The following is a 20,393-nucleotide window of genomic DNA, read 5'->3' on the forward strand; positions in this document are numbered from 1 at the left end:
TCCCTCCCAACTCCAGATCCCTGCTAATCCATGCTCTGAGAGGCAGTGGGTGATGGTTCAAGTACTTGCATCCCTGCCACCCACAATGGGGCACCCAGATTGAGTGCCAAGCTACTGGCTTTGGCCTGACCCAGCCCCTGGCTGTTGCAGGCATTTGAGCAGCAGATGGAAGCTTTCTCTCTCATTCCCTCTAACAAAATGAAAAAAATATTTTTTTAATGGCACTGACCCATTACACTGTGATTTTCTCCTTCTAGCACCATCTCATTCTAAAAGGCTGCTGTTAGCCTTCCCATTTGTTAGAGGAGGAAGTAAATTAAATTGCTGGTTGATTACATATTGAGGATTAAAACCCATGGCCCTGGTTTCCAGCTCAGATTATAGATGTCAGAGCTGGGAAAGGCTTTATGATGGGCACACATCCCCCACCCCCTGGGGAGAAGATAAGGAGGGCATGGGCAGGATGAGGACTCTGGGAACACAGCAGCTGGGTTGGAGAGCGGACAATGCAGAAGAAGGTGGAAGGGCAGAGGGGAAGATCTGCAATGTTTCAAAAAACAAGACTGGCAGCTTGATCAAGCAATTGAGTGGCATTGCAGTTTCCTGGGCTAGTAACTGAAAGAGCAGAGAAACTATTTTAAAAGAAGTATCTCAATCTGGGAAGAGGAGGATTAGACGTCTTGTGGGAAAACAGAAAGGAATTTTGGATGCCATCAGCTTTGCTTTTCACAAAGACAGAATTTAAGAGAAGAGAACATGAGCAGAAAGTGCATTGGGGGACCAACAGTCATTGTCCTGCCAGAGTCCCCCAGAGCCCGAACTGGGAGGCCAGAGAGAGCTTACTTTGGTTTAGAAATTCGGATTAATTTGGATTAAAGGATTTATTATTCATATACTGTATCATGCTCAGATGTCTTATTACAAGCAATTCCCTTGATTGCTTGCAGCCAAAGGGATAATGAACATATCTGAAGCATCCGGTTTTGGCTCAGTCTGATCCCAATCCCCGTATTTCAAATCCTGGGGGAGAGCAAAGGTTTGCCTGAGCTGGAGCGATGGAGAGGCCTTCTCTGGGCAGAGCACTCTTCCTGCGGGTTGCTGACCAGATGCCCCTCGGAGCAGCAGCCATCAGCACCAGGTCCCTTCTCTCGGGCCCTGTGCATCCCAGTCCCCAGCACTGGGGGCAGGGAGGAGTTGGATGCCCAGGCCACGCTCAGCACCAGTCAGGGCATCCGAGGAATGGGAAGCAGTGGTTCTAGGGAATATGGGTATATACGAATGGCCTGTGTCTGAGTGAGGAGAGAAATGTGGCCACATTCATGTAAATTCTTAACATCTCCATGGCTCTAAGCCCCAGTCTGCCTCACAAGTGGAGAGTCAGCTTATTTCAGACTCTCTCCTTCTCCTGCACAAGTGGACTCTCCCTGCACTGGAGATAGCCATGTTTTCTAGAGAGCTCCCACTCTTCTGTGGGGAGAGGTGTTGGAAACAGCTCTACTTGGAAAGCTCCACGGCCCTAGGCAGGCAGACCCAGAAACCAGGTCTTCCATAGGGAAAGAGCAGCCCAACCAGAGCATGTCAGTGGAAATTCTGTGTGCTGTCAGGGGAGAAGCAAGGGAGGTCAGTAACATCTGCAGGGAGTGGGGAGGAGTTGCCTTCAATGGATTGAGAGGTGCCTGTGCTCTCGAGCTCTGACAAGTAACCATGACCAAGAGGGATGAACCAGCATTTCACATCAGTTAGACCTGGGTTCAAATCCCTTTTGCAATTTTCTAGTTGCAAACTTTTGAGTGAGCCACTAGGATTCTCGCAGTCTCTGTGTGTGGAATGGCCATAGCCTTCTCTCTGCCTTGCAGTTCAGGTTTGCAAGGAGGATCAATGAGATCCCACATGTGAGAAGGACTCCAAGGCAATGAAGCGTTCTACATGTCAAGTAGTGGGATTTTCTTTCCTTCTGGGCCACTGGGGTGTTGAGTGTTGAAAGCTGCTGACTCATCAGAAGGTGGGGCAGCAGGAAACAGCAAACATCATTTCTGGAGGGGAGGAGGGGCAGTGATGGAAACAAATCAAACACACTTTTTTATCCCCTGTGCCATAAATTACAACTTTTCAAGGGAGACACACTAGGCTCTGGGACAAGAAATAAGAAAGTGCTGTTTGGGAATCAGATGGGAGCCCCTGTCTAACACAGAAGGAAAGACAGATCTATCACTCCTGAACACGTCAGGACCTAAAACCTGGAAAAAGCCCAGAAATTAACACAACAATTTCTAGCCTTTTGGGGGACTCCTTTCAATGCATTTAATTTAGCTATACACTTTCTTCCTCTACCCCCAAAAAAGAATAAATTACTTTTCATCATTTCATACCAGCCTGTGAATGAACTGGATTCATTCTGTGATGTCACAGAACCAAACTGGAAAATGCCAGGAAAGAGGTTGTACTCAAAAGAACCGGTGGGAAGGAGGAAGCCAGGGAAAGCAGTTCATGGCAGAGTGGTAAAGCGAAATTACTGAGTGACAGAGCAACATGGTCCAGTTAGAAGAAAGGGAAGGACACGTGACTTGAGAGGTCTGTTGCCAGGCCAGGTGCAGCAGAGGCATCGTCTTGGGGGTTGGGCTATCAATCAAGGTCAACCTTTTCTGATTCTTGCTCCCTTCCCGTGTCTAAATAAAGCTAGAGGCTGATTTCATAGCCTGATGACATTGCCAAACAATATTTCTGTTCTTCCTTCAAAAAATATTATTTTTTTTCACAGTGGTGTGCTCGATAATTCAGGAGGGAAAATACTTGTTCGCAAAGTTGCTGGACAATCTGGTTATAAAGGGAGTTATTCCAACGGTGTCCAATCGCTATCCCTGCCACGATGGAGAGAGTCTTTCATCATCTTAGGTATGGCCACGCCCTGGGAAATGCTTGGGAAGACCCTGTGGTAAGAAAGGTGCTCCTCCATATGTGCGGTTAGTTTTGTGTGTGCCCAGCTCATCCCATAACAACTTGAAGCATTAGTTCTACAGATAATTAGGATCATGAAACAGTGAGTTATAATTACGTGATCAATCACAATAAAGTCAAATCTGGAAATATTAAAAGTTTTCAATTGTTCATTTTAAATTCCCTATGGCTATCTTTAACTATAATCAAAATTTTAATTAGGTGAATTACTTTTTATAATTTAGGATTTAGAACTAGTCCTTTAGTTAGGCCAAATATGCCTTCTATCTGGAAAATGATTCCTTTTAGATGAATAGATAGGAGTATAAATTCTTAGAGAACTGAACTACGGTTTTATTTTAGATCTTTGAATTTTAATTTAATTCCTTCACTCTTCAACTAGTTCTACTTTATCTATTGTCATAGGATTTTTGTAGATAATAATTTTCACTTCTTCTCTCTCTTTCAAAGAGGTAATGTCACTGAACTAATGACTATTGTGATTTCCCAGTGAAAAGAGAACCATCTTTGTTCCACCATGATCCATCCCCCTACTTTTATGAATTTTTATGAATTTTTGAAACTCAACCTTTTACTTTAAAAATTTTTTAATTTACAAAAAAATCAAAAGAATAGTACAGTATATACCCATATTCACCAACTGTTAATATTCTGCCAGCTTGCTTTATCTATTATCTATCTATAGTTTGTTGGGCACCATGTGAAAAATAAGCAGCAGTAATCATGTCACTTTATCCCTAAATACTTCAGCAAACATGGTGTCAGAACTAAAGCATTTCCTAAATAACAATACCAATGCCACAACGACAGAATTAACATTAATATAAGAATTTCATCTCACAAACAGGTCTTTTTCAATCATATCCAATTATCCCAAGGTAGTATTTTTTTATTATTATTATGAAGAGCCCCAGGTAGTCTTTATATTTCTTTCTTTCCTCTCATTTTCCTTTGCTTCCTCTCCTTCTTTTCTTCCTTCCTTCCTTCCCTTTCTTTATTTCCTTTTTCCTTTCCTTTTTTCTTTCTTTGGATCCACACACAAAACAAAATTATGCATTGTATTTAGTTATCATGTCTGTTTACTATCTTTTAGCTTAGAACCATCTCCTACCGTAGTACTTTTTGGTGGTATAAAGTACTGACCAGTTGTTTGGACTACAAACACATCTAACTCCTTGTATTCAGGTTAAATATTTTGGCATGGATATGTAGTATCATAGCATAGCCACTGTGTCATACTACAATGGCCATATAAGAGGCACACACATGTCAGTTTGTCCAATCGTTAGTGATACTGTTTTACTTGGATAATTTACCATATCTCTCCATGGCAAAGACACCTTATATGTAATTTTATATTACATGTAATAATAATACCAGGTATCTTTGTATCAGGTGAAGCTTGTCCCACCAACAAATTTCATCCAATGGTATAACATCCATTGCTGCTCCTTGCTGTAGCAAGTATCACATTAGCACAGTGATCCTTCAGAATACAGGGGAATTGGCTCCAGGACCCACTGCAGATACCAGAATCTATGGATACTCAAGTCCCTTATATAAAATGGTATAGTATTTGCATAGAACCTGTGCATACATCCTATATACTTTAAATCATATCTAATTATAATGCCTAATACAATGTGACTGCTTTGTAAACAGGTGTTATACCGTATTGTTTAGGGATAAGAACAAGGAAAACAAAGCTTGTACCTGTTCAGTACAGGTGCAGTTTTCTCCTCAAGTATTTCCTACCCATGATGGTTCAATTCACAAATGTAGAACCCATGGATACAAAGGTTTGACTGCAATTACAAAATTATAATATTTCTATTTCTGCCATTCCTTCCACATTTACTAGCTAGTATTCTTAAGTAAAGAAGAGTTTTCTCTTCCCCCTCTCTACCTACTATTTTTAAGAATGCTCTGGACTGAGATATTGTTTCTCAGAATACAATATGATTAAGTACCCATTATAATCATTATTCTTTTTGGTGTTCAAATTTCCCAAGATTGACCAGTGGAAGCCTTTCAGGCTTTTGATGAGTCTACAGAAGCATTTCAGCACAACATAACATTCTGTGCTTACCTTACACTTATGTTACTTTAGATCTAAACCTCCCATTTTTTTCTAAGTAGGTTCCATAGAATCTTACACCAGATGCCAACAAAGCTTTCTGGCCTCCCAACAAGACTGGGTGCCATGGGACTATCTGAGAAAGATCCACTTCCAAAAAAAAAAAAAAAAAAAAAAAAAGCCAGTTGAGGAAGGCGAGAGAGAAATGTCTCATGTCTCATGATCTGGCACAACTTGTCATCCAGATGACTGCCTGGTGCCGTGAGGCATCCCAGACCACACACCTACACCATCCTTTAGAGGTTAGAGTTGTGACTGGGCTACAGACCTTTCAGGACTCTTCTCAACTCAAGTAATCCCTGTTGCCTTTTGTCTGCCAAAATAAGCACACCTATGATTCAAATTAGACTGGTTTCCTTGTTAGATAGTGGAAGGGTATCAGTCACAGTACTATGGGTCTTTGCCTTGTAACAAATGATTCAAAGCAGGAACCATATGAAAATGCTAATGCTTAGAATACAAATATGTTGAGAGACAAAGAAACATAATCATCTCACAGGCATTTACCAAGTAGCTCCTGGCTAAAATAAGAGCATTTCAACCTTAAGCACTCAACCTGTAATCCAAGAATTCCAACAGATTTAAAAATAAATTTAATTGCATGAAAGTAGAATTTTGGGGGGTTTTAAGACTTATTTACTTATTTGAGAGGCAGAGTTACAGACATAGATATGGAGAGAGAGATAGATAGAGAGATAGATAGAGAGAGAGAGAGAGAGAGATCTTCCATCTGCTGGTTTACTCCCCAAATGGCCACAATGGATGGAGTTGGGCTGATATGAAACCAGAAGTTTCTTCAGGGTCTTCCACATGGGTGCAGGAGCCTAAACACCTGGGCCATTTTCCACTGCTTTCCCAGGCTATAAGCAGAGAGCTGGATGGCAAGTGGAGCAGCTAGGATTCAAACTGGAGCTGCAGGTGGAGGCTTAGCCTAGTATACCACAGCGCCGACTCCAGTTTGGGGTTTTTTTAAGTAAAAAACTCAATCTGCTGAGATGTTTCACTATAAATCTGAACTTCCATCTCCCTTCATCCCAGGTAACGACAATTTAACCAAAAACACATTTTTCAATGGTAATAAACAAGGTAGGAAGCCTTCTTCAGATGGAAGAGTTAGGAGAGTACACTGCAGCCCACGAACATCAACTGACCAGGGTCAAGGAGCGAGTTCACGGCCAGCGCGCTTAACTGATCGTGTCAGAGCCCCCTCTGAAGCCTCGGTTGCCTCCATGACCTTTCTTTTATTTTTATTTTCTCTGTTGGATGGCTGACCTCAGCCTTCTGTTCATCCATTCTTTACCTCATTTTGAATTTGTATGTAAGCAAACATTCTTTGTGGTTTCTTTTTAATTTTTATTTTATTTATTTGAAAGACAGAGTTGCAGAGAGAGGCAGAGAGAGGTCGGTCAGTCTTCCATCTGTTGGTTCACTCCCCAATTGTCCACAAGGGCTGGAGCTGAACTGATCCGAAGCCAGAAGCCAGGAGCTTCTTCCAGGTCTCCCATGCGGGTACAGGGGCCCAAGGACTTGGGCCATCTTCCACTGCTTTCCCAGGACATAGCAGAGAGCTGGCTTGGAAGAGGAGCAGCCGGGACTAGAACCAGTGCCCATATGGGATGCCGGCGCTGCACCACAGCGCTGGCCCCCTCCTCCATGACCTTTCTCTGGGTTTTCTTCTCTAATTTTTACAGACCACTGTGCTTCTTTCATTAATTCGCTGTGGCAGGTTGCAGGGCGGGGGATGGCGGTGGGGAGGACCACGTGCACCTTTGGCCAGCATGGTCTTTGGACAATCCACGAATTCAAGAGGTCAGCGAGGGACCCTCTTATACTCTGTTTGCTGTCTGATGCACTTCTCAGGAAACTGAGTGCACGCTCCTTTTCCTTCCGAATAGCAACAGAAAGAACAGTAGGGTTGTAGACATGAGGAGACTGATAAACAGAGGGGGATGAGACCTCCACGTCACTTCCTGCTGATAAATTGCAGCCCACAGCTGTGGGCCCTCATGGGGTCTGAAAGAGCCTGGGACATTGTCTATCCTAAGAGCAGGCCTGGACATGGGCGGGAGACTTGGAAATGCCAACTTCTGTTCCCCAGGGGATTTTAATGAGGGGAAGTCACACAAATTTGAGCCCAAGTATTTTCCCTCGTCCCTCCTCTGAGCGGCGTTTGTAGGTAATACAGGATAAAATTTCACAGCCCTAGGGAGATATGCACTGCTTCCTAAACATTTCAACTTCTTTTTCATTAGAGCCCTACAACTTAGCATGATGAGCGGGGCCACAGCATCATGCACACTTTTTTTTTTTTTTTTTTGACAGGCAGAGTGGATAGTGAGAAAGAGACGGAGAGAAAGGTCTTCCTTTTTGCCGTTGGTTCACCCTCCAATGGCCGCTGCGGCCAGCGCATCTCGCTGATCCAAAGCCAGGAGCCAGGTGCTTCTCCTGGTCTCCCATGCGGGTGCAGGGCCCAAGGACTTGGGCCATCCTCCACTGCCTTCCCAGGCCACAGCAAAGAGCTGGCCTGGAAGAGGGGCAACCGGATATAATCCGGTGTCCCAACCAGGACTAGAACCCGGTGTGCCAGCGCTGCAAGGTGGAGGATTAGCCTATTAAGCCACGGCGCTGGCCGCACACTTTTGAAATAGAAAAATGAGAGTCATAGAGGTTGCAGCAGCTCACCCACTGTCCAATAGAAACAGAAACTGAGATTTTCTTCCTCCTCCTTCCAGGCCCTTCCTGGGACCCTGTTGTTCTGTCGGTGCCACAGCCCTACATTCCCTTGTGCTAACAGGGTGTCGTGCAAAACTTCACACTCAATTCTGTCCCACCCTCTAGGGTCACCATGCAGTGCCCCTCACTGTCTCCACCACAGGGGCTGTCCTATCGCCCTGTTGCCTCTGGGTGAGAGCTGAGGTGTTCCCATCATCATGGGTAAGCTCAGTCCTCCTTTGGTATCTGGAAGGGCTTGGTTTCAGGACTCCTACAGTCACCAAAATCCATTCATGAGCAAGTCCCTTATACGGATTGGCGCTGTGGCTGCCTAAGACCTACACATATCCTCTAACATACTTTAAACCATTTCTACATGACTTAAAATACCTACTACTATGTAAGTGCTAGGTAAATAATGGTAATGTTGTGTTGTTTAGGGAAGAAATGACAATAACAGCTGTGTATGTTCAGTACAGGTGCAATTTTTTCCAAATATTTTCCATCTGCAATTAGTTGAATTCAGAGATGCAGAACCCACAGACACAGAGAGCCAACCATATCAGATAATAAGTGATACACCCTCCCGAGGTGTGTGAATTTCAACAGAGACCCAGGCATTAAGAGATTTCTTCTCTGAATACATATTTCTTGAGCACCTACTACATCCCAGACACCGCTTATGGCCCTGGGAATTCTTTTTTTTTTTTTTTTTTTAATTTATTTGACAGGTAGAGCTAGAGAGAGAGAGAGAGAGAGAAAGGTCTTTCTTCCATTGGTTCACCCCCCAAATGGCCGCTACGGCCAGTGCTGTGCCGATCCGAAGTCAGGAACCAGGTGCTTCCTCCTGGTCTCCCATGCGGGTGCAGGGCCCAAGCACCTGGGCCATCCTCCACTGCCTTCCCGGGCCACAGCAGAGAGCTGGATTGGAAGAGGAGCAACCGGGACTAGAACCCGGCGCCCATATGGGATGCCGGCACCACAGGCAGAGGATTAACCAAGTGAGCCACGGCGCCGGCCCTGGCCCTGGGAATTCAACAGTTACCAAGTCAGAAAAATCACTTGCCTTTCGGATGCTTACTACTGATTGCTTTCAGTTTAACTGCGGACCAAAGCTCCTACAGTACAATTTCAGGCATCACCGCGTGGCAGTGGCCTCCTCAGGCCATTTTCTGTCCTATGAGGCTGGGTGCCTGCTTCCACAAGCCTGACAATCTGATCACTTGCCTGTTAACACCTCTGCTGTTTCCCTGATAGTCATTTTCCTCCTCCTTGCCTGGCATCTAAAGCGTCTGTCTCTAGATGGACAACAAAAGGTTCCTTCCAAGGCTGAGCTGTATTCACCTGCTTTCAGACTTCTCTGCTCCCACGGGGCCTTGTGAATGTGGGAGAGAGCCATCCAAGTCCACACATCGCTGCCGGAGACCAGAGCACTCTGTTATCTAAAGGAGAGCAACTATAATGTTTTTACGTTCACCCACGGCTACAATCACTCAAAGCCACGTGTGTGAAAGCCTTAGCTTACATGTCACATACTCACGGGCAAAAGAACGATTAGTAGCGTTCAGTAACTCTGAATCATGGAGATTGTATTGATTGCATTCTAATATTAATAAAGCAGGGGCCAAACAGGAAAATGAAATGCCACTGGACTTTCTTATTGTAATCAACAACTCAGTGCGAGGGGAACTGACTGATTTTATAGAACTTCAGAGAGATAAATTGGAAGAGAGTCAACTTATCAGTACAGAACCATCTAAAACCTCTAGCGACAGAAATAAATCTTTTTTTTTTTTTTTTTTTTTTTTTTTCAGAAAGTAAACCCCAAAAGGGTGTAACCTACCCATCGGCTCTTACATATTTATCATCCAAAAGCCCAGCTGTCAAAGCAGGCAAGTGTTCACGTGTGATTTAATCTAAACCTTCTGAGTTCGCAAACATGCAATGTTGTGTTTTAGGAGATGATGTGGAAATTAGCATCTGAACCAGCCGAGCTCCACCGACTCCTGTGCTGTTTTAACAGAGGCCAACAACACAGGCACGGAAACCAAAGGGATCAGAGGGCTAGGGCTCGGAGTGAAGGCTTTGCTTTTTGTCTTCACAATTCTAAGATTGTTTCCCGTTTGTGTCGTTTTCATTCTGAATGCCTGTTGCCTTGAATTTTCTTGTATTGTTACTTTAGATGCTATGACATTCTTTCTGGAAATGTTCCCTGGCAACTGAAAGGCAAAGGGTTGTAACTACTTAGGTATGAAATGAAAGGAAGCAAAGGAAATGATGTGGCTTATGTGATAACAGCAAGAAGCTAATCCTAATCACTCAGGCCCAAGATGCACAGTTTATAGGATTACGCCAACCCAGCCTCTATGTGAGCCACAAAATGGTGTACAGGTAGCTTTCAGGCCAAGAAAATACCTTTCTGCAGGATTCTGGATTAAATCAATAATTGCGCTATGCATTGTGTCTTTGGGGCGTGTGGATTTTCCACACACAGAGAAGCTTTGTAATTGGCGTTTGCATTTGCTTCCAGAAACTAGTCATGCCCGTACGATGGATGCAGTGTAAGAAAGCAATAGAAGCTGGCGTTTACTGAGCGTTTGCTGCGCGTCAGGCACTGTTTCAAGTGCTTTACCTGTTCATTGCATTTAATCATCCCAGACTACTCTTGGAATATTCTATTCTTACGCCTAATTTACAGGTTGAAGTAAATGCAGTACAGATAAATTAAGTATCTCGCCAAGCAGTGAGAAAGTAATAGAACCGAGAATCCGACCTAGACAGCTTAGTTCCAGAAACGCCCTCTAAATTTTTATCCTCACTTTTCTTATGCTAATATTGGCTCGTGTAGAGTTCTATTTTCAGGAGCCTTGACCTACAAATAGGGAATGCTTCTTCTTTTTCCCCTTCAGTTACTATCCTAACTATATCTTTATTGACTTTATTATTAATCACTTGATCTAGACCTGTTTGCTTAATTGCAAGAATACAAACCCTGAATAGCCAGAGATTTTGAGGAAAAAGAAGAAAGTAGAAGGCATTACATTACCCAAGTTTAAAAATACTACAAAGCTATGTTAATTAAAATAGCATGATATTGGAAAAAAAAATAGATACACATAACAATGGAACAGAACACAAGTCCTAAAAACAAAAAATCTACAGTCAACTGGTCTTTGACAAAGCTACTAAGAATATACATTAGTAAAAGGACAGTCTCTTCAATAAATGGTGTTGGGAAAATTAGTTATCCTCATGCAGAAGAATGAAAGTAGACCCCTCCTCCTACCTTCCCTCACTATCTGCAAAAATGAGCTCAAAATAGATTTAAAAACCTAAATATTGCCTTTTGAAAAATGTGTCTTTTAAAAAAAAAGACCTAAATATAAGACCGAAAACTATGAAGCTAATTGAAGATAATGGAGGAAATAGAGAAGGACATTGGAAAGGACAAGAATTTTTGGCTCAGACTCCCCAACTGCACAGAAAACAAAAGCAAAAATAGACAAATGGGATGTCATAAATTAAAGAGCTTCCATACAGCAAAGGAAGCAATCAGCAGAGTGAAGAGACAACCTACAGAACAGGAGAAAATATTTTCAAGCTATATATGAGACAACAGATTACCAGAACATATAAGGAACTCAAACTACTTAACAGAAAAAAAAAAAATTAAATGCACAATAGACTTAAATAGACATTTTTCAAAGAAAGACATATGAATGAGCAATGGGTACATAAAAAATGTTCAGCATCACTGATCACCAGGGAAATGCAAATCAAAGCAACAATAAAATATCAACTCACCCCAGTTAGATTGGCTATTATCAAAAAGACAAAAGATAACAAGGGCTGGAGGAACCCTTGAATTTCTCAATGGGACTGTGAATTAATAAGACATTGTGGAAAACAGATGGAGGTTCCTAAAAACATTAAAAATAGAATTACCGTATGATGCAGAAATCCCACTTCTGGGTTTATCTCCAAAGGAATTAAAGTCAGTTTGCCAAAGAGACATCTACAGTCCCATGTTAACTGCAACACTATTCACAGTAACCAAGAAATGGAAACAACCCAATATATATCAACAGATGAATGGAAAAACAAAGTGTGTAACATAGACACAGAGGGATACTATTCAGCCATAAAAGGATGAATTCCTGTAATTTGCAATAACATGGATGGAACTAGGGGTCATTACGCTAAGTGAAATAAGCCAGGTACAGAAAAATAAGTCCTGGGTGATCCCACTCACATGTAGAATCTTAGAAAGTTGATCTTCGAGAAGTTGTGAAAGAAGAGAATGGTGGTTACCAGAGGCTAGAGAGGTAGTGGGGAGGATGGAGTGAGAGAGGGATGGGGAGAAGCTGATTAATGAGTATCAATGAGTGGAGTTGGGAGAAAAAAGTTCTGGTGTTCTACTGCACAAGAGGGTGTGACTGTAGATCACAATAATGTACTGTGTATTGAAAAAAAATCTAGAAGAATTTTGAATGTTTTCAACATAGAGAAATGATAAATATTTGAGGAGATCTATCTACCCTGATGGAACATCACATAATGTATACACGTAGCAAGACATCACATAGTACCCCATAAATATTTCTAGTTTTCTTTACCAGTTATAAATTTTAATTTAAAAAAAAGCCTTTTAAAGCAATACTAATTGCAAGGACATAGCTATTCGCCTCCGCCACCCACAAGCCGGTGGTGTGGCGGTAACGCCATCTGTGGGGCGTTATCTGTCCTCGTTAGCTGTGGGCACAGGGAGAACAGGTGGAGGGCGGCTGTGCGTTCATCCGGCCCAGCAGCCTCTGCTAGGATCATGATTTCCGGGTGCTTTCCCGTGTGGTTATCTTGACTAAGGCGATGGTTTTTGGCTTCATCCTAGATGCTTCTTGTTGGGCAGAAATCTGTGTCCCCACCCTGGGTCTACAACCCCTTCCCATAGAGCCATGGGAACATCTGGGGTTCTCTGTGGCCCTCTGTGGGGTCTGAGAACTGAGATGGGGTGAGGGCATCTCCTCTTGTATCTCACCTCATCCTAACCTAAGCCCTACAGGCTGAGTCATTCCAGTTGCCCCTCTCCCTTCAGACAGCCACAGGATAGGGGCAGTCCTCACAATCAAGTAACCTTCTACCTAAAAAAGTGAAAAAGGGGCCGGTGCATCAGTATAAGCTGCCACTTGAAACGCTGGCATCCCATATTGGAGCGCTGGTTAGTCTTGGCTGCTCCACTTCTGATCCAGCTCCTTGCTAAAGCACCTAGGAAGGCGGTGGAAGATGGCCCAAGTGCTTGGCCACTGCTACACGTGGGAGAGACCCAGGCGGAGTTCCTGGCTCCTGGCTTCACCATGGCCCAGCCCCAGCCATTGCAGCCATTTGGGGAGTGAGCCAAAGGATGGAAGATCTCGCTCTCTCTCTTTGCTGTCTCTTTTTCTCTTCCTCCCTCTCTCTGCCTTTCAAATGACAAAAGAAAACAAGTAACCTTCCACATAGCAAGCATCCCCTGCCACCAGAATATCCTCCCTCCCCAAACTCTGCTCCTGCAGGGCAAGAGGGGACATCTGTGGACTCTGACACAGAAAGGCCAGTGGCAATGAGACGCCTATTTCCCCTTCCTGACGCCCCCTGCGGTCTTGATGAGCAACTTCACTTCACTTAGGAAGGACAGAGCACAAGGGAGCAGAAGGAATGTCCTCCCACCCTCAACACTGAGCTCCCCCAAAGAGGGCTGGCGACCCATCCCGTCTTCTTCCATTCCTTCTGCACACCAAGCAGCCTTGGGCAAGGTGGCTTTTTTTTTTTTTTTTAATAGTTGTGCTGGTTCTGCAGGAATGGCCCCAGTGTGGCAAGTTAAGTGGCATTCCTTCTCATCTAAAAGGGGGCCCTTGGGATCTTTCCGATGTCAGCTTTTGGCCTGAGTCTGTGTAACAGGAAGACTCCCACACAATCTATAACCATGGCAATCTCTCCTCGGTGCCAGACACCTGTGCTACAAACACCCTGAGGCACAGAGCCAAGGTCTTCCCCTCTTGCAGATAAGAAAGCCGCCTCTTAGAGAAGTTTAGAAACTTGCCCAGGGGCACTGTTCTATTGGCCCATACAAAACTCAAACTCTGATTTTCTTACCTAAGCAGCTGAGGTTGAGGTGAGACCGGGAGGGGGGTTTGGGGAAGAGAAACCACTACCAAATGAGATTTACATTACAAGGTCAGTTCCCTTCTGAGGACTTCCACAGCACAGATCATTGCCAGAACTTCTCTATCCTAAGCTCCACGGCCCAATATAACGACATTTACCCCCAAAAAGGACTTGTGCCATATGTCTGAGCCCTGACATCCAGGAGTGTGCATGGGCCAGAGCACTTTTCTCACATCCACTGCTACTTAAATTCATAACTTGCTGATGTCTTTTGTCGCTTTTACCAAACCATCTCAACCTCTGAGGGCAGTGTCAGCAGGTGTTACTGTCAGCTCCTTAGTACTGGATCACTCGTGGTTGTCACAGCCCAAAAAACAAAGTTCACTCATTCATTCATTCACCATTTATTGAACACCTCCCATGTGTGGGAACCTGAGCTAACTATAATAGACATAAAGGAGATACTTGGTGTGTCTCCCAACTTCAAGATAGAGGAACTGTTCTCTTTAAAGTCACAGGCCAGGGTCCAGTGTTGTGGCAGAGCATAAAGCTGCCACCTGCGATGCCAGCATCCCATATGGGTGCTATTTCCTGTCCCAGCTGCTCCACTTCCAATCTAGCTCCCTGCTAATACACCCTGGAAAAGCAGTGGAAGATGGCCCATGTACTTGGGCCCCTGCCACCCATGTGGGAGATCCAGATGAAGTTCCCAGCTCCTAGCTTTGGCCTGGCCCAGCACGGGCTGTTGCATCCATTTGAGAAGTGAAAGATATCTCTCTCTCTCTCTCTGTAACTCTGCCTTTCAAATAAATACATCTTAAAATAAAATAAAAAAAAAAAGGTCACAGTCTCACTTATGGAGTAAGGGTTCACCAATTTGAATGAAAGATGCCAGTGAGACCATCAAAGAGTGGCCCCCTTGCTGCTACTCTTCCTTAAGTGAAAATTTTCCATAGAAATTGAGGGACGTAGGAGAGTTAGAGAAGCAAAGACAGCCCATTTTCTAGGCCTCGGCCTGTAGGTACAGAATTCATCCTAGTCTAAGAATGTGATTTAACAGGTAAATCAGGTTAAGAGGACCCCCAAACGCAGAACAACCTTCTTTCTGAAAATTTTCTCACTGGAAAAACAGAAGCTTCTTGACCTGCAGCCTGGGTGCCCGCTGAGACAGACCCAGCTGGCCACTCCGATGCTGTTCCCCAAGGCAATCAGCAGCCATTGAGCAGAAGGCTGTCGCTGGGCAAGCCGGGGTCTCAGCTGCTGAGAGCTAACTCAACACAGGTAAGGGCTGATTTGTAGAAATGGATCAAAAAAAAAAAAAAACACAAAAACCTGGGCAGGCACATTCCAGGCGGCACATGGAGAGAAGGGAAAGTGTATCTTTATTAGTGGCTGCTGAGCAAGAGTAACAGGAAACTCCTCCTTCCCCTTGGCTGTGTGCTAAATCCCCTCCCTGGACCAGTCGAGCCCGAGGTGGTTGCAAAATAATGAACTTCACAAAGAACTCGGTTCCATGAAGAATTCACCTTGGATCACGTCAAGAGCATTATGTTCAGAAAAGAACTGGGAGCAACTGGAGTAGGTAGACTGGTCCCCTCTGCCCCCTCTTCAAGGCACTTCTGACCCTTGAAGGAGAGCAGGGACAAACAAGAGGCCACGGAAGTCCACAGAAGACCAGAGAGATGGCTGTATTGGTTGAATTTAGGCCTTGTGTGAAAGCATCTGTGTTCTTAGCACTTAACACAAAGACTGCCCTCAAGATATTTAACCTCTCCTCTAGCAAATCAATATCACCAAAGGCACAGTGGGATAGTCATAAGCCTTGCAATTAGACAACGCTGTGAGAAAAACAATAATTCACATTTCCCAATTTCTTTAAGCTTGTCACTTTTTTTAATTGAAAGTGGTATAGTTAGGCAAAATTTTTCAATGTTCACTGCTTGCAAGTGTGTATTTTTAAAATACACTGTGGTTTAATTAGCAATTTTTAAAGTAAAATGTACTATCAGTATGTTTATGTATTTCTCTCCAAATTAATAACTATGCCCTGTTTCCCAAAGTGTACCAGCGATTCTGTTAAATGGCTTTTCCCTAGATGAGGGAGGTCAAACCTGGGCCTGCCTCTCCCAAAAGAGGCAGCAATGCCTGTTAGCATTTCCCAGAGAGTCAATCAGACGAATACTGTGGAGCATTCAGGAACTGCACTAGGATTTGTTAGAAAAGCCCAATCCCTTCAAAGTAATGGAAATGTCATAAATCAGGCAGATTTGGTATTGCCTGGGGAAGATGATGCAAAGACCCGAGCTCACTGCCAGTTCTTTAGTGCTGGCACAGTGTGCAGGCAGATTTAAGGGGAACAAACTTTTAGCAAGAAGCAGAGCAAATGAGGGATCGGTCTCCTGCCTTGACCAGCTAATGCCTGCAAGGGCAGCCCGAATGGCTGGATTCCAACCCGACTCCAGGGTCCCTGTTCACTGACCTGCCCTAAGTCAATGCAGGAGGTGACAGTGTTGGGGTGGGGAAATGAGCAGGTACCAGTGCTGGGCGGTGGCTCTGAACTCCACACCACAAGTTGGCTGCATAGCTGCTCCAGGACTATAGTCCTGGCACTGTTTCTCAGGGTGCTACAAACGTCAGAGGCAGTGAGAGCTACCTTCTCATCTCAGATGCTACCCCCTAGGGCTGCTGTCCTGGGAACTAGAAATGCACGAACCCTAAGCAGAGGGACGCCATGGGGGTGAAGGGTAAGGCTAAACACTACCTTCCCTTCCCAAAGACACCCACTCCTAACCTCCGGAACCTACAGACGTTGGACCTGGATGGGGGAGAAGGGACTGGATTATCTGGGCAGGCCCTAAATGCAATCAACAGCACCCTTATAAAAGGTAGGGGGCCCAGGGAGGTGGTTTTACACCCAGAGAGGTCGTCATGTGAAGAACTGAGGATGCTGACCTTGAAGGCTGGGTAACCAGCTGGGTGCTGAGACGAGAGGATTTTCCTGGAGAGCTTTCCTTGGGATGAAGGCTGGGACCACCTGTAAAGTTATCGAGGTCTGGGCAGGATTAGGTGGGGTCAAATACTGGGCTGCTTCCAAGGTGAGCTTCTGAGGCTGTTACACTCCTCTCTGAAGAAACCTTTCCTTCCCGAGACCCCACCCCCTGCCACCCACACACACACACAGGCTAATTTCTCACTTCCTACCTGACACAAGCACTTGAGCCCCTGTCACCCATGTGGGAGACCCGGGCAGAGTTCCAGGCGCCTGGCTTCAGCCAGGGCTAGGCCACCCTTGGGGAGTTGCAGCCATCTGGGGAGTGAACCAGCAGATGGAAGATTCTCTCCCTATCCCCGCTCCCACCCCCTCTCCCTCTTGATGCCTTTCAGATTACTTTTTTTAAAGTAAAATCTAAATTACTCTTACCATAGTTAGTTCTGTCTACAAACTGGGAAACTGGGGCCCAGAGGAGTTAGATGCCTGGCCACCAGCCACGCTAACCTATAACATCTAGAATGCATTCTCCAAAAAAAGTCACATTGGATGCTTTGAAAGTGTCTCCCTCTGCAGGCCGCTGCCAGTTGAGACAGAAAAAAATTAAAACGTGTCACAAACCATTTCTTGTGGTGCAGGACAAATTAATTTGGCAATTAATCATGCCCTGTCTTGTGTGGTTGTAATTTCTGAATTGTCATTTAAATATTATTTAATCTTGCTGTGTTTATTGATTAATTGCTCTGAGATTGTACATTCCTTTAGGCAGGAATTGTGGGCTGTTTATCTGAATTGCACCTCCATGGCAGCAGCATGGGTCTTTGCCCAGAGCTCGTGTTCAGGAAACATTTATGCTTTCTGGCCTCATAAGAGCCTGCAAGCCCTGATGTAATTCTATTTTCTTACAGGTGAGACTACAAAAGCCTATTATTTGCCGTTTCTTCCAGGGACAACCACACAGCCAGTCACCCTCATACAGGGCCTGGCAGTCACTGCAGCTGAGGACAGCCACAGCACCTTGCCAAAGCCATCTCCATCTGAGGCCTCTGCCACCAGCAGCCCGAGACCACGGCCGGTGGGCCACGGAAGCGGGGAGTCGGGTCAGTAGGTGGAACGCGTTACTGAGCGCTAGAAGAATGCAGATGAGGGTTTAGAGTAACCGCTCTGTCTGAACGCCTACGTGTTGTGCCCATCTCCACTGCAGAGTGGGTAGGAATCTCTGGGACCTGGGCCAGGGGTGTGTCGTCGTCCTCCTAGATCCAAGGAATGATATAGATCCCAGGCATGGAAGGTGGGATGCTATGTGCAACTTTCCCATTGCAGAACACCCACTGTTCCAAAAGGCTGGTGGAAAGGATAGTGGATTCCTCCGTAAACACTGCTGGGCTTTGCAGTCCCTTGTTGTTTTAAGTGACGAATTGTAGGTACCTGGACGTCTTCAAATATTAGAAACAAACCAAACCAAAAGAATTCCTTTAGGAAAATTCAGAGGGCTAAAATATTGGTTCCTTTTCTGATTTTTTTTTGTCTGATCACTTTTAGCCACTTCTTTAAATCCTGTTTTAGGTTTTATCAAAGCCAGTTTATGGAATTAACCCTGGCACCATAACAAACAAGGCCTTAAGAGCACATCAAATAACCATTCTCAGGTTTCCACCTAGGCTTCAGTCGACACCCTTCTGGGCTAATAAGCGCCTATCTCATTTCAAAGATTTTTCTGGCAAGGAGGGCAGGAAATTCTACAGCTGGGGCACCATAATTGTCCCAGCAATTTTGTACTGAAAGCTTCCCACCTGGTGCCACTTGGTCCTGGGGGAGGTTTTCAGGGCTTGTTCTCTTTGGCCTCACCAGTTTTCAGGGCTTGTTCTCTTTGGCCTCACCTCCAGCTTCCAGTCATCGCTGCCATGTAGCTTGGCCTTTCCACCTTTCCCTGGGGAGTCCGGCTACCTTTCTATTGTCTTCTGATTTACTATACGGCATTTCAATGTACTCAGTGCCTTTCTAAGCACCTTAAAAATATTAGCCCAGTGGATCCTTCACAAGAACCGGGTGAAGTAGACCCATTACTTCTAATCTGAATACTCTGTTGTATTGGTGAGGAAACCGACCCCAGGTCACACGGCTGAGAAGGAACAGAGCTGAACTCCAGCAGCTTGGCTCCCCTTGCACTCCTCTGCCATCAACCAATGCCCCAAGGCCAGGGGAGCGCATCTTAACCTTGCAGTGGCAAGGTCGCAGAGTGCCAGCCTGCCCACTTCTCCTGCGATTAGTAACCAGTAACAGAGCGCACACGGTCCATGACGATGTGGACCAGGCCCACTGCATGCACCAGTTTTTTTTTAAATCTTCCCAACAACTCTGTGAAATAGGGATGATGAGGATTATTCCATTTTATGGATGACTCTGGAAATCTGCAATAGAAAGTTCCAAAATAAGAACGTTATAGAGGCCGGTGCCACGGCTCACTAGGCTAATCCTCCGCCTTGCGGCGCCGGGTTCTAGTCCCGGTTGGGGCACCGATCCTGTCCCGGTTGCCCCTCTTCCAGGCCAGCTCTCTGCTATGGCCAGGGAGTGCAGTGGAGGATGGCCCAAGTGCTTGGGCCCTGCACCCACATGGGAGACCGGGAGAGGCACCTGGCTCCTGCCATCAGATCAGCGCGGTGCGCTGGTAGCAGCGCACCGGCCGCGGCGGCCATTGGAGGGTTAACCAACGGCAAAAAGGAAGACCTTTCTCTCTGTCTCTCTCACTGTCCACTCTGCCTGTCAAAAAAAAAAAAAAAAAAGAACATTATAGAAATCATCTCTGGAAGTTCAAGTACATCAAACACTTCCCCAGCACCCTGGTCATGTTCAGTCCGGGCTGATGTTAACAGAGGCACACAAGACCTGATGGTGACAGAAACAGCGAGGAAGGACACCCATGGCAAAGGCGGACAGTGGTCCCATTGTCAGTGTCAGCCTTCTGACTTTAGGCTCCTTGGTTCCTTTGAAGAGGTTTGAGTATCGGAGGCCCCGTTTGCTCCTGGTGTCTTAGAGCACGTCAATCCTTACATAACACTTACAATTAAATATGTGGCATATTTATTTGGCTACACCGGGAGCTTGGAAATCCTATTGCATGTTGGACCGTGCTGTGGAAAACCTCAAGAAAGTTGAAGTAGTGGCTTCCAAGCTGGCAAAGCTTCATTATTCCTGGCTTGGGTGTAGGGGCTTTGAGCCACAGCCTCCTGGTCCATCAGTGTTGCTTCTTCATCCTTGTCCAGCACCCGCCTGCAAGCTGACCAGAGAGTGCTAGACAGATCCGCAACACAAGCGCTCTGTGAAACACACCCTGCCGAGGAAAGAGCCAAATTGTGTTGCCTACACAGAGGATTTTCTGTAGGCATGAAAAGAAGTGAAGATTGATGTTGAAATAATCATATCTTCTTTTGAGGACAGTTTTGATGTTTTTGAGACAGT

General features: G+C 45.1%; 1 protein-coding gene across 1 annotated transcript in view; it reads left to right on the forward strand.

Annotated features, from left to right (window-relative positions):
- The window catches only part of VIT (vitrin), a 112,103-nt gene that overhangs the window by 48,882 nt on the left and 42,828 nt on the right, over positions 1-20,393 (forward strand). The window contains exons 5-7 of the mRNA XM_062210178.1: positions 2,759-2,892; positions 9,619-9,696; positions 17,843-18,034. Of these exons, the coding sequence (XP_062066162.1) occupies positions 2,759-2,892; positions 9,619-9,696; positions 17,843-18,034 (404 nt within the window). The remainder of the gene's footprint in view (positions 1-2,758; positions 2,893-9,618; positions 9,697-17,842; positions 18,035-20,393) is intronic.

This window comes from Lepus europaeus, chromosome 13 (assembly GCF_033115175.1).
Source record: "Lepus europaeus isolate LE1 chromosome 13, mLepTim1.pri, whole genome shotgun sequence".
In the NCBI taxonomy this organism is placed as follows: domain Eukaryota; kingdom Metazoa; phylum Chordata; class Mammalia; order Lagomorpha; family Leporidae; genus Lepus; species Lepus europaeus.